General features: G+C 37.7%; 1 protein-coding gene across 1 annotated transcript in view; it reads left to right on the forward strand.

Moving 5' to 3' along the window:
• The window catches only part of ptchd4 (patched domain containing 4), a 71,735-nt gene that overhangs the window by 17,246 nt on the left and 39,781 nt on the right, over positions 1-14,708 (forward strand). The window contains exon 2 of the mRNA XM_078400150.1: positions 3,753-4,230. Within this exon, the coding sequence (XP_078256276.1) occupies positions 3,753-4,230 (478 nt within the window). The remainder of the gene's footprint in view (positions 1-3,752; positions 4,231-14,708) is intronic.

Raw genomic sequence — 14,708 nt, forward strand, 5'->3', positions numbered from 1 at the left:
TATGACTCTATAAGTATACACTTACAGAGCTTGTTAAAGGTTTGAATCTCAGATATGAACATTTATCTGCAAGTAGACCAAGGATATGGACATTGGCACTGACCAAAACTTGGGTATGCTTGTGCAATGAACTAAAGTCACAATCACCCTGGACCTAACAGGGATTATAGTTCCACAGGGCAGTATAGATACTAGTTTCATGGAGTAGAACCCACCTTATTTCAAAATATGTCAAAATTCCACATTTAATAGGTAGGCCAATTTATCTACTCTGTATTAATTTGCCAAATCTTAATCTTGAGATTAATAGGAGAATTCATTTAGTTTGATTACTGCCATAGACGTTGTCTTCATGGACACTAGCGAGTTCTTTGACAATTTACTGTTTGGTAGGCTGGTGAGAAAGGTTGGATCATATGGGATGCATGTTATGCTAGCCAATTAAATACAAATTGGCTTGAAGATAAGAAACAGAGGGTGGTGGGAGAAGGTTATTTTTCAGAGTGATGTGCCATGGAAATTAGTGCTTGGTCCACTGTTGTTCATTGTTTATGTGAACTGATTGGATGTGAAAACCAGTAAAGGAAGATGACTAAGATTACAATAAGATCTTGATCAACTGGGCCAATGGTCCAAGAAATAGCAGATTGGAATTGAATTCAGATAGATGCAAGCTGTTGCATTTTGATAAGACCTACAAGGGTAGGACTTACACTGTAGAGCCTTGAGAGATATTGTAAAACAGAGATATGAAGGTGTTGGTACATTGTTCTATGATGGTGGACAGGGTGGTGAAGTTTTTTTGCATGTTTGTCTTCATCTGTCAGTGTATTGAGTACAGAAAGATAGACACAAAATGCTGGAGTAACTCAGCTGGTCAGGTAACATCTCTGGAGAAAAGGAACAGGTGATGTTTCAGATCGAGACCCTTCTTCAGACAGATCAAGTACAGGAGTTGAACATCATGCCACTTCTGTAAAAGACATTTGTAAAACCACATATGGAGCACCGTGTAAAACCACATATGGAGCACAATTCTGGTCACCCAGCAAGAAGAAGGATTACATTGAACTGGAAGGGGTGCAAAAAAAGATTTACTGTGTTTGGAAGGTTTGAGTTACAAGGAAAGATGGGATAGCTGGGTCTTTTTTTCTAACGTAGGAGGAAAAGGTTTGACCTTATGGAGGTTTATAAAATCACAAGGGGATTGATAAGATGAATAGGCACACTCTTTTCCCCAGAGTAAGTGAGTCTAGAGGGCATAAATTTAACATGAGAGGGGACAGATTTAAAAGGGCACTTTTTCACACAGAGGGTGGTGAGTATATGGAACGAGCTGTCAGAAGAAGCGTTAGAGGTGGGTACAATTACAACATTGAAAAGACATTTGGATTGGTTCATGGATAGAAAAGGTTTAGAGGAATATGAGCAAAAATACAGACAAATGGGATTAGCTCAAATAGACATCTTGGTTGGCCTGGATGAGTTGGACTGAAAAGCCTGTTTCTGTGTTGTATAACTCCATGGTGCTATATTTAAAACTCTTTGAAAATCTCTTTATTTTATACAGTCCATCAAATACATATCACACACACATTTAAACAATTTATGAATGATTTACACTTAAAATGAAGTGCTTGAACCTCAGATATTGAAGACAAATATGTTGATTACAATTTTTGACTTGCATCAATTTAAATTCAGATATTATATCTTTGGATAAAACTGATATTTAGTAAGATATAAGATGAGAAAAAAATTGCCATGCCATATCTTGGGCAAAAATATTTTGGCACTGCAACATCTATTTGATTGAGTTCTAATAGGTATCTGTCAAGCCTTTTTTCCAATTAAAATTCTTCTGTTTGATTGGCCGTAACAAGATCTCATCTTAGTAAGAAGGCTGATTTTTCTTTAAAACGTGAGCAAAATACCAGAGTGATTCAAACATTGACAATCAACATTCTGATTATCAACATTTATAATTGCTATTCAACATTTTTGTTTGAGATGCACCTCTGTATGCTCTATTCGACATCATTACAAAAACAAGATTGTCAATTTACAACATTTCTGATTGTTAATGGCAGAACGGCAATGTGGGGCTCTACCTCATGGGTATTAACAGACAGAGGAGCATTTAGGTTTTCTGATCAGTTTAAGCTTGTCAATCAGTAAACATCCTCATTGAAATGGTTTGGAATGAGAGTGCAAGAAAGCTTCATTGGGGAAGTAACAATTTTAATTGTGTACATGCACCCGCAGCATATTAACCCAATTAAACACACACACACACACACACACACACACACACACACACACACACACACATATACACACACACACACACACACACACACACATATATATCTGTGTGTGTGTGTGCGCGTGCGCGTGTGCGTGTGCGTGCGTGCCTGTGTGTGTTTATATATTATTAAAGAGAAATGCAATAGTTGAAAATGTGCTTTCTCAGCTGCATGTTATTGCTCCTCCACAATTGTATTTGTTATATTAGTAGTTTAAAACTATGATACCCGAAATAAGTTGATTACATTTCAGCTGACAATGCACATAGATTCATTGTTACCACTGAAGTGCTTTCAGTAAAATGCACTTTTCACAGAAATGTATTGAGTGAAATATTCACAGCCTAAGATTGATTTGTATGGATGACGTTTGTGCACCTGTTTTTCCATTAATAATGGAATGAACGCGGTTGAAATAAATTGGCTTTGCTGCACATATATATTAAAGTTGTGGCAAGAAGAATAACCTCAAGAAAATGTTTGAGTGGAGGAGTAAAATTAATTTAAGAAATGTTATAAATAAGTTGTTTAAAGCAAATTAATGATTTGTGAGATCAACTTCTTCTCTTCAAAATACATTGGGGGCAGGAATAATATTAACACCAGTTTGAAGCAGGGTCTTAACCCGAATCATCACTGATTCCTTCTCTCCAGAAGTCTGTCCCACTAAGTTACTCCAGCTTTTGTGTCTATCTTATACTATTTGTCAATTTACTGTTGAAGCTGTCCTGAATTATCAGAACAAAACTATTGCATAAAGAAAATAGCTGCTTCGAATTTATCAATCAACAGATAATCTAACCAATAGGATCATATGAAATGCAATAAGGCATCTTGTCATTCTTTAAGGAGAGTTTGACGGTCTATATTACTTTGCTTGGTGTCACCTTTGTCATCTACTAATTTCCCAATGGCATTTAATTCTTGTTATATTGTTATATTATTATATTGATTCCAGTTGGGATATGATCTCAGTAATAATGTTGGTATGCTTGTTTTATGTACATACATGGCAGAACAGATGGGATTTCTGGGGTGGCTTGGCATCCTACCAGCTGCATTACAATGGTAGTTAGGAGAGAAATTACTTATTTCTTCTTCTCCTCAGAATTTATATGTGAGGTCAGAAAAAATCACCCAGGAAATTGGTTACTCCCTGAATTTCTCACCAGCCTAGCATGTACTGAATGCGAAATAGAAATGTCACATAATTTCTAGAGACACACTTATGCTATTACAGCATACAACCAGAATTAATCTTTCTTCCAAGGGTCAGTATTTTTTGAATTTTTTGAATTTTTATCCCAGCTTCACTTCAGTAAAACGCCAGTGTTTTGTAACCATTGAAAACTGTTAATAATTTCACTGTAATGTATTTAATTGAAAATGGTGTCAATTTCTTGCGAATTACAATTTAACATTAATTCAATCCTTTTGTCGTTAAAGGACGGCAGGGTGACTTTCATTGGGCATCAGCTTGGAGGTGTGAGCTTCATCCCCAGCAGTCAAGAACACCAGATTAAATCCGCCGGTGCAGTGCAGATCACCTACTACCTGCAAAGCTATGGTTCTGCTTTACAAGACATTGCAGAGAAATGGGAAACTGAATTCTGTCATCTCATGCTTAAATTTCAACAGGAGCACAGTGATCTGAAGTTGTACCCTCTGACATCTTCGGGTCTATGGAAAGACTTCTATAAGACCAATGCCGTGGCCAGACAGGAGGTGGTGGTGAGCCTAGTGTTGGTTCTGATTGCCGCCACTCTCACCAGCTCAATGAGGGACTGCCTTCGCAGCAAACCCTTCCTAGGACTGCTAGGAGTTATCACAATCTGCCTTTCCACTGTGACTGCAGCAGGGATATTCATCAGCACTGATGGCAAATACAACTCCACTCTCCTGGGAATCCCTTTCTTTGCCATGGGTAATTATTGCTCCAAAATCTCACTCTTTCATAAACCGTAGTTTTATTGTGTATCTTAACAGAATACCTCTGTGAAGCTTATTCCTCCTTTATAAATTATATGAAGTAAACTTTATGGAGTTGTTTTAAATGTATTCTAATGTTTAAAATGTTGGCTATATCTGTGGATATTTGAATATGTCGGTTGGTCAGAAAAGTTTATTTTTTCAGGTACTTGGCAGAATAAATAACACCCAAGGAAAAAAATCCAACAGGCAATGATGGTTTAATTTTAAATCCATGTACACTATAACTCTATATCTTTCTTTGAATTTAATTAATTCTAAAATAGATGTAAATTATGTAAATTTATAAATATATCTGAAAACTTTACCATATAGAATAGAAAGGTAGTTTAAGAAACCTGTTAAAGCATGGAGACAAAATATATTTTTATACTTTTCTTCTTCCTATGATTACAAAGGATAATCTCTAAAGACTTTCAGAGGGATATGTCAAACTGCTAACAGCGTTTAAAATGTGCATTCAAAAAAGTATATATGAGGATAAAAATTAACGAGCAGTCCCCTTTATGGATTACAAGTTACAGATTACTTTGTGTTATTGGATGTTAGTGAATTGCAGCCTTTGTATCATTTCAGTGTCTGTGCATTGTTTGCATCGTGATCCCACCAAGATGATTTCCATCTTTTCTGTCTGTAGGAAAGGTGCAGAAAAATGATTCATAAATAGAATTTTACACATCTGCAGGAAGAACTTCACTGGTGATTTCTGGCAAATTTCATTGGTAATACATTGTTTCTGTTATGGTATACAGAATTTTCCTAGGACTGGCAAAAAAAACTTAACAGCTTTTGCTCCTTGCAGTAATTTGATCTTCCAGCTATTAATTAGAGTAAGAGGATTGTCAAAATTATCGTCACTTACTAATTTTACTTATATATGTAAAAGGCAACCAAATCTTATCGCTTTTTGTGTAAACTAACAATTCTAATTGTATGACTAGTTGTTGTTTCTATTTAGAATAGGCATAAAATTGAACTTGTGTCAAGATAAAGGGAGTTATTTTGTTCACTTAATATAAATAATGCTCCTTGTAAGAAACATAATCTTTTGGCGTTTCACAGACGTCTTGCTAAGCTGGCAAATTCTCCACTCCTGCAAGGCTCAATGGAAATAAAATTATACTTACATTATCTATGCAGGTCCAGCTGAAAAAATAGAAAGAAATGTTTCAGTCCAGTGCTTTCGTACATTATGACCACACTGCTTTCACAGACTCCAACCTTGCCTTAGGTTGTCTAATCTTTTACCTACAATAGTAATTCATATTGTTTTTACAATTGAAAAATGTATGGGAAGAGCAAAAATTGATATCATCTTTCACTAAAATTAGATTCACATGTTTGGTGACCCAGTTATATCTCCCTAGTGTGCAAAGTGTTTTACATGTTTCAGAAGCACAGGAAGAAAGCTACAACATAGCTACACAGATTTTTGCATCATTGCTTCAATTGCCCACTCAAATTATTTGAAACATGTTCTATCCCTGTCTTAAAGAATCCCAAATTTCTTGTGGCCCCACATAAAGCCCCACATATTAAACAAGGCTGAGCATGTTACATTGCTGAAAATGTTAACCATGGTGTTCATTCAAACCTTAATTCGGCAAAGGAATTTAGTTTAAGAAATTATACAAAATATTAACAACAATTCATGAATGGTTGATAGTCATTGTTTCACTCCCTTCATCCATTTGCATGGCAAATACATTTGAATAAAAATACTGCACAGAGTACCTCCTGCAGTTTATTGTTTACTGCAGAGAGTTCCTTGTCCAAGTAATTATTGGCAGTGTGCTACTGAATGTGCTCATATCACAAGGTTTGCAGGCATGGGCATCAAAAACAAGAGGGCATGGGTGTAAGGTGAGAGAAAGGAGTTTTCAAATGGATTAGAGACTGACTTTGTTTTACATGAAGAGTGATTGAGATCTGGAACTCACAACCAGAGGTGGTGGTGGAGTCAGATATAATCACTATGCTGTACAAATCGATGACCATTTCCCTCTCTGTATAAATGTAACTGTTCATCATCTCCTCGACAATATTGCCAGTTTCCTTAAATCAATTTAAAGCACATGAAATGGAACTATGCAATAGTTACAATTATTCATTTAAACCCTCATCAACGATCACTCATTATCCTGACTAATGATTCGGAATCATCCCAAAGTTCCAAGGAGTGACCTCTTGCGCTTGCAGCCCAGGAATTTTACTCAGAATCAATTACCAGAAATCATTTATTTTTGTGGTATGGTAGTTCCGTTTTAACAAGCTTAATAATTATTCTCAGAATGAATTCAGTTATTAATATTGCATGAGGTGAGAAACTACTTTGAAACGTTTTAATGTAAAAAATCCAAAGATTTATTCAATCAATTTCACGAAGGAAAAACAAAATGATTACCTAATGACTTCAAAGAAAATTCCTCAAAAGTGATAGTTGAATGTAACGTAGATTATATGCAATCTGTGAAGACAAGGAAATGAAGACATATTGTATAATGCCTTATTCTCCTTCAAGATGTCCCAAAGCACTTTACTAAAATATTTCAAAGTGTAATCACTGTAGCAAACTTTGTAGCTGATTTATATATAGTAGCTCTCACAAACATTAATGCGAGTTTTAAGATGTCTTCAGGACATCCTGCTCTCTTACCAGAGAGAGCAAAGGATTTTGTTTATGTGCTATTGGGATCAGGAATTATGCATTCATACTATATTTTCAATCACATTGAATCAATAAATAATTGGTATATAATGAGAAAGTATGCTTTTGCTACATTCCATATTAATGCTTTAATTCAAGATTTATAGGAATTGAAACATATGATTGATTCTTTCGCACACTGTCAAGTCACAATAATCTACTAACCATTGATAGTCAATGTATGTAAATTAACTTTTCTATAGCATCATTTTACTATTTGGAAGCTTTTTTTAAGTTTCAACTATTCTTAATAATTATCCTAGACCATGTAGATTTGAACATATCGGCTTCGGAGGTAGTCCCTGAAAATCGAGGATAACCGATTTAATTGACTCTGACGTGACTGATGAGCCCATTGTGGGAACCCAAACTGTTCCACAATAGGGTAGGCGATGGGTCAGTGGATAATTTCTGAGGTGGTGCACTGCATCCTTCTTTGATGCCGAGTTTCTGTGTGCTTCTGGCACATGAGCTCGAAGTTCTCATTATCTTTCAAATGCTCCTTCTCTGCTTTGAACAGTCAATGGTAAGAGGTCGCTAGGAGACAGTGGGGATATAACATTTTCTCAAGACTTTGAACACATTCTTGACTTTTTTCCTCCATCTGCCTGGCAATCTTCTATTACGTCAGAGACCAGAATGGAACTTTTCCTTGGAAGTCTGATTTCCAGCATGTGAATGGTGTGGCCTGTTCACCAGGACCAACTGAGTGCCATAGGGATTTAACGGTTTGGATATTGGCCTGGGTGAAGACACTGATGTTGGTTCCCTTATGCTTGTGGTGAATTTGGAAGATGTCATAGAGACTGAGTTTCAGTGTCATGAGATGCATATGGTAGACAGTCCACGCCTCCCTCACCCTTTCAGTAGCCCATTTGCTGCTGGTGCCTGGCTGCCGTGAGGTTTGTGCTTATAAGGACTTCCTTGAATACAGTACACCAAAGTAATGGAGGCTGCATTACAGTGAAACCGCTACCATTTGGACCCACATGGTTCATCATCCAATGCCTTTTGCAAACTGGAAAACATAGATAAATTGTTGCACACTCATTTATCAACCAAATTTGTAATTTTAGGGAGGAAGGATGTTGCTAATATGGTACTGATGCATATACAATGGGATTTTCTGCTTTACAATAAGGCTGCATTCAAGCTCCAAGTTTATAAAGGCCATTAAATAAAGAGCAAAACATGCATGCATAATTATGGTACAAGTCAAAATATCAAAAAATACATTTTAAATTCTAATGCAACAATATTGTAATCTACCTGCATAAAATGGACTGAAATTATTTAATCTTTGGTTGGCTATTAATAAGAGCATTGCAGGCTATTGTCTTTCAATTAGTGAACTTTTTCATAACGTCCTTGTCTGCACTTTGTAGTGCAGTGGTAGTGGATGTGTGGGAGGTTAGATGCTTCTGGTTCGAGCCTCTCACTTTCAGGGCAGATTGGGATGATCCCATGCTGCACCTTGGTTGCACCGTTCATCTGGACCTTCAGCTTTAATATCTAGTGTATAATGTGCTGCCCCATTCATTTGAAGAGGTAGGTTCAGGTTAATTCTTTCTTTTATTTCACATTATAAGTGACACAGTGGGACCAGTGTGGAGGCATACTGAAGGCACAAGCTACCTACAGTACATTTGGACTGTTATTTTTCCTTCTGTTTACAGTTTTACAGAACTTTATTGTCATTCGGTACAAATACCGAACGACATTACAGCAGTCACAGAACATCGCCGGCGATGTTAAGTCCAGCGGCCGAGCCGTGCCGGGCGATGGAAGGCCCCGCGGTCGAGACGCACCGAGCGCTGATATTCTGTTGGAGAATTTTCCAAGTATTAATTCTGCTTTGTGAGGTATTAAAAACTCACCGAGATCTCATGAAACAAATCATTAGATATTTGGCATATTTTATCTAATTTATAAGTAGCTTAAATTTAAATAGATTCAAATAACTTTTTTTAGTCCATTCGAGAAGATGGCAAACAATGAAACTTAAGTAGGAGCTCGGAATTATTCTCAACACATGGATTTTCAATTTAATTGTGTGGAAATCCTGAAGTTGCTGTCAATTTTACAGTATAATGAAAGCAAAAGCAATAGTTATACAGATATTACAATCATAAAAACGTTTTGATTTGCAGTTTAATTCAAGTGCACTTCAATTTCAAGAGCAATTGTCAGTTCAAAATTAGCTAGAAATAACAGGGCAACCATTTGAGACCAAGGGCTGGTTCTGCTGACTCAATGACTCACAATATTTCTCCATCATTTATGCTCTGCCACAAAAACAACGATCTACAGCCAACAAAGCCACATATGTCAAAGCAGTGGCACAAAAATTTCCATTTTAATGGAAAATGCATACTCTAGTAATTAAGAGAGCTCAGGTATTGGCCAAACTTCAGTCAATATCACTTGAATTTGTGCAGCAGCTTTGGTAGCTCAGACTTTATAAAGTCATGAAATTTGTTTTGCCAGTCATTAATTTCCTTTGTAAAAATCTTATCTAATATTGGTGACAATAGACTGGAGCTATTCGTTGACAATGAAGCTATCAATATTTGCTTAAGTACACGCACTGCATGATTAACCTACATTATTACTTTCCCCTATATTAACATTTTCATAGTTCTTTAAATCAACTATCCAAACATTTTGAGACAGGATTATTAATGAAACAGGATAAACATATTTTCTAGGTATTGCATATTTCCCCAAATTTTATGATGGTTACAAAATGTAAAATTAAACCCTCCGGCATTTCCATTAACCTCTGGTCATAAGTCATTTAGGAAAGCCAGCTTTTGACACCAGATTGATATTCATAACATGCATAAACCAAATCATTCAGGATAGAATGCAAGGAATGGAGCAAATGTAATTAATGTTTTATACTCAATGGGTCTAGAATAAAGATGCTGCTTCCCTGTTGTTAATTGTCAAGACCAAAGGAGGTGATGGCACCAATGTCAAGCTGCCAGAAAGACTGGTGTGATAGTACATCATTAAGAATCCTTTCTATGCAGATGAGGCAAAGCACCTACTGCCACATCATCTTCTGTACCTCCAAATTCAAACTTAAATGATGTCTTAAGACAACAATCAAATAGATTTTTCTCAGTTTAATCTGGGCATGTGTGAGGCGCTGTAATTTGGGAGGTTGAATTAACAGCACTGATATACTGAGGGATCTTGGGGTCCAAGTCATTAGGTCCCTGAAAGTGGCAACACAACTAGAAGGAGTGGCAAAGAAGAGGTATGGTATGTGTAGGAAAGAAGATGTAGGAACGAATGTGTCTGAGGAAGGGTCTCGACCCGAAACGTCACCCATTCCTTCACTCCAGAGATGCTGCCTGTCCCGCTGAGTTACTCCAGCATTTTGTGTCTACCAAGGGATATGGTATGCTTGCCTTCATTGGACGAGACATTATATAAGCGACAGGAAGTCATGCAACAGCATTTTGAAACTTTTGTTAGGCCACTTTCAGGATACTGTGAGCAGTTTCCATCGCCACATTACAGGAAGGATGGTGTGTTGCTGGAGAGGGCATAGAAGTTTGCCAGAATGTTGCCCAGATTAGAGGGTATTAGCATTCAGAAGAGTGTAGGAAGGAACTGCAGATGCTGGTTTAAACCGAAGATAGACACAAAATGCTGGAGTAATTCAGTGGGAGTCAGCATCTCTGGAGAGAAGGAATGGGTACATTTCAGGTCGAGACCTTTCTTCAGATGAAGAAGTTCTCCTTTAAACTTTGCCCCTCTCACCTTAAAGCTAATCTTTTTCGATCGTGACATTTCCATCCTTGGAAAAGGGGAAAAGGGAAAGAGTTACTCCAGCATTTTGTGTCTAGAATTCAGAAGAGGTTGGACAAACTTAGATTTGTTTCTCCAGAGCATCATAAACTGTGGGGAGATCTGATAGAAGTATATAAAATTATGAGAAGCTTGGATAGGATAGACAGAACCCTTTTCCCAGGATGGAAATGTCAAGATCTAAAGAGCTTAGCTTTAAGGTGAGATGGGCAATGTTTAAAGGAGAAGTGCGGGGCAGGTTTTGTTTACACAGAGAGGGTTGGATGTGTGGAACATACTTCAAGGGTTGGTGAAGGAGGCAGATACGAAGGTGGTCTTTAAAATGCTTTTCGATAGGTCCATGGATATGAAGGGTATGGAGGAATGTGGATCACATGCAGGCAGAGGAGATTAATCCAACTTGCCATGATGTTCAGCAAGGTCATTGTGGGCCGTAGGACCTAGTCCTGTGCTATACTATTCTATGTTCTTGAATCATGCAACTTAACATATTTTGTGTGGTTTATGTTGGTGCTGGTGTAATGGCGGCATCATCTGATCTGAACTGATTGCATTTGGGTCAATCTGATCATTACAATCGATTATTTTCCTTTCATTGTGTGTTGGCACTATATTCACTAACTCATTGTCAAGGCACAAGACCTGTTTGTGAAGGATCGTATACAGAATGAGTCATAAGGTCATAAGGTCATAAGGTCACAAGTGATAGGAGCAGAATTAGGCCATTCGGCCCACCAAGTCTACTCTGCTGAAGGTAGACACAAAATGCTGGAGTAACTCAGCGGGTCAGGCAGCATCTCAGGAGAGAAGGAATGGGTGACGTTTCGGGTCGAGACCCTTTTTCAGACTCTATTCTGCCATTCAATCATGGCTGATTTATCGCTCTCTCCTTATCCCATTCTCCTTCCTTCTCCGCATAACCCCTGTCACCCATACTAATCAAAGAAGGAAGCATTGACTGAAGGATGACAACGTGTGGAAGCTCCTGCCTGTTTATAGTTTTTACCAGCAGCCACACTTGAGCACGAAAGTGATGGGGTGGCCATTATCCCTAAGTGACAACTTGGCTCTCATCTCCACCTCTGTCACCTTCTCCTCATGAGAAACTCATTCCGGTCCATTTTTCACACATTTCACCTCAAATTCTTATCATCTACTGCACTTGTTACAGTTTAAATCCAATTATTTTGACTGAATTTGTCATTGAGGAATCATCCATATTGCTGGATGCCAAGATTTCTGTCCTAACCTATGAATATTTATATCTTAGGCACTGGAAGTCCCAAGGCAAGCACATAAATTGAGAAGCTGAAAGAAATAATATAGCAATAAAAATCATTCTTTCAGAATGACAAACATTTATTACTCATTAATATTCCACTAGGAACATTCAGAAAGGAACATAACAATTCTAAATATCTAGTCTGCAATAGAGGACTTGAAAGATATTCTATTGTTTCTGGGGCACAAGTTCAATATGCATTCATAAGGACCATGTGACCTGTGCATTTATATGTAGAACACAGCGCAGGAACAGGCCCTTTGGCCCACACTGTTTGTGCTAAATATGATGTCAAAATAAACCTACCCCTTCTGTCTGTTCTTGACCCATATCCTTTCATTCTCGGTGTATTCACGTGCCTATATAAAAGCCTCTTAAATACAACTATCATATCTGCTTCTGCCACCACCCTAGCTCAGTGCTTCAGGTACCTACCATTCCCTGTAAAAAATACTTGCCCAGCACATCTTTTTTAAACTTTGTCCTCTCACCTAAAAGTTATCCCCTTTAGTATTTGACATTTCCGCCTTGGGGAAAAAAGATTCTGACTGCCTAACCTATCTGTGCCTCTCATAATGTTATATACTTCCATCAGATCTCCCCTTAGCCGCTGAACTCCAGAGAAATCAATCCAAGTTTGTCCAACCTTTCCTTATAGCTAGTTCCTAATCCAAACAACATCCTGGTGCACCTCTACTGCACTCTCCACATCCTTCCTGTAATGGGGTGACCAGAATGGTACACAATACCAGAACTGCACACAATGCTTTGATGTCACTCTAATAGCTGCAGCCCAAAGTAAAGATAAAGTGGCAATTACTGTATCTGGAGAGCTAGATTAAGAGCACCAGCTGAGTAGACTACATGCACTTGGGATCAAAGGCAAATCTCATTTTTTAGTAATCCAATTACTATTGTACTGATTGACTAGAATCACCTTAAGGAGTCCTCAGCATCATGTTCAGGCACTTATAGCATGCTATAATTCATAAGGTTTCAATTTCCATTTATTTAATTAATGAGAAGCAAAGATTTTTTTTTAATGATTGTTCAGGTCATCAATAATTTGAGTTTTTCCAGATACTTCCGTCAGCACAATTGCTGGCCAGGTGGCTAATGCAATCATTTCACATTTTCTAAAACACATATATTACTCAAAATGGCAACTTAATTATATTACACACGCTCCCATTGAAATAGCAAGAACAGGAAGGTAATAGGCAATTCCCAAGAGGAATGGTTGTTAATATTGCCCAGTTGCTGCCTCACAGCGCCAGAGACCCTGGTTGGATTCTGACCTTAGGTGCTGTCTGCGTGGTGTTTGCACATTCTCCTTGTGACTGCATGCGGTTTTCTCCAGTTGCACCAGTTTCCTCCCATGTCCCAAAGTTGTGTGGGTTTGTAGGTTAATTGATTTTAGTAAATTGCTCCTCATGCGTAGGAAGTGAATGCAAAAGTAAGATAGCATAGAACTAGTGTGGATGGTTAATCAATGGTTGGCAGGGACTCAGTGGGGTGAAGGGCATCAATCATTTCAATTCAATTGTCAGAATTTCTAGGCTAAAGGACTGCATTTCTCTCAGATTTGTTCCCATATACACATGGGGACTCATTACCATCACTTCCACCATCATAAGTACCGAACATTATTCTCTTCCATCTCATTATCATTCAAACGTCTTGCTACCAAATCTCTTTTTGTTGTGTTGAAATTTTATGCACTATTTTGTGAGAACCATGTTGAATATTTCCAGCATTTCTATTATTTTTCATTTCACATTTACAGCATCTTCAAACATTTTCATTTTGAGATTGTCACATTACTTTAAGTGGATGGGTTCTCTAAAATGGAAACTGTTGCAGAAGGAATTTCTGTTGACATCAAAGGATTGAAAACAATCCTTGGCATGTCTAAAAGTAAAATTAATAAATTGATAAATATTAGTCTAAACATTCACACTATTTCTCTCTTCATGCTGAATATTGAGTGATAAGATATGCATTTGGATAGACAGGGGTTGATTTAGGGATAGTTGGCACTGTTTTGTCCATGGTTGTTCATGTCTCACAAATCTGATTGAGTTGTTTGAAGAGGTAACCAAAAAGGTTGATGAGGACAGAGCCATAGATGTTGTCTATATGGTTTTTAGCAAGGCATGCAATGAGGTTCCGTGTGGTAGGTTGCTCTGGAAGATTAGATCGCATGGGTTCCAGGGAGAGCTAACCGATTAGAAAATTGGCTTCATGGAAGATAGCAGAGGGTGATGGTGGCAGGGTGTTTATCAGACTGGAGGCTGCTAACTAGTGGTGTTGATGGGATTGATGTTAGGCCCATTGCTGTTTGTGGTTTATATCAACTATTTGGATGAAAATAAAATAACAAACTAATAAAATAACAAGGCATGGTTAGTAAGATTGCAGATGGCATTAAAGTGTGTAATATTTTAGAGAGCAAAGATGGTTGTCAAAAATTACAGCCAGATCGTGATCAGTTGGGCAAGTGGGCTGAGGAATGGTTAATTGAGTTTATGTAGGTAACTCTGAGATGTTGCATTTTGGGAAGTCAGACCAGGGCAGGACCTTCACAGTGACTGGTAGTGTT

This window comes from Rhinoraja longicauda, chromosome 5 (genome assembly GCF_053455715.1).
Source record: "Rhinoraja longicauda isolate Sanriku21f chromosome 5, sRhiLon1.1, whole genome shotgun sequence".
Taxonomy (NCBI): Eukaryota; Metazoa; Chordata; class Chondrichthyes; order Rajiformes; family Arhynchobatidae; genus Rhinoraja; species Rhinoraja longicauda.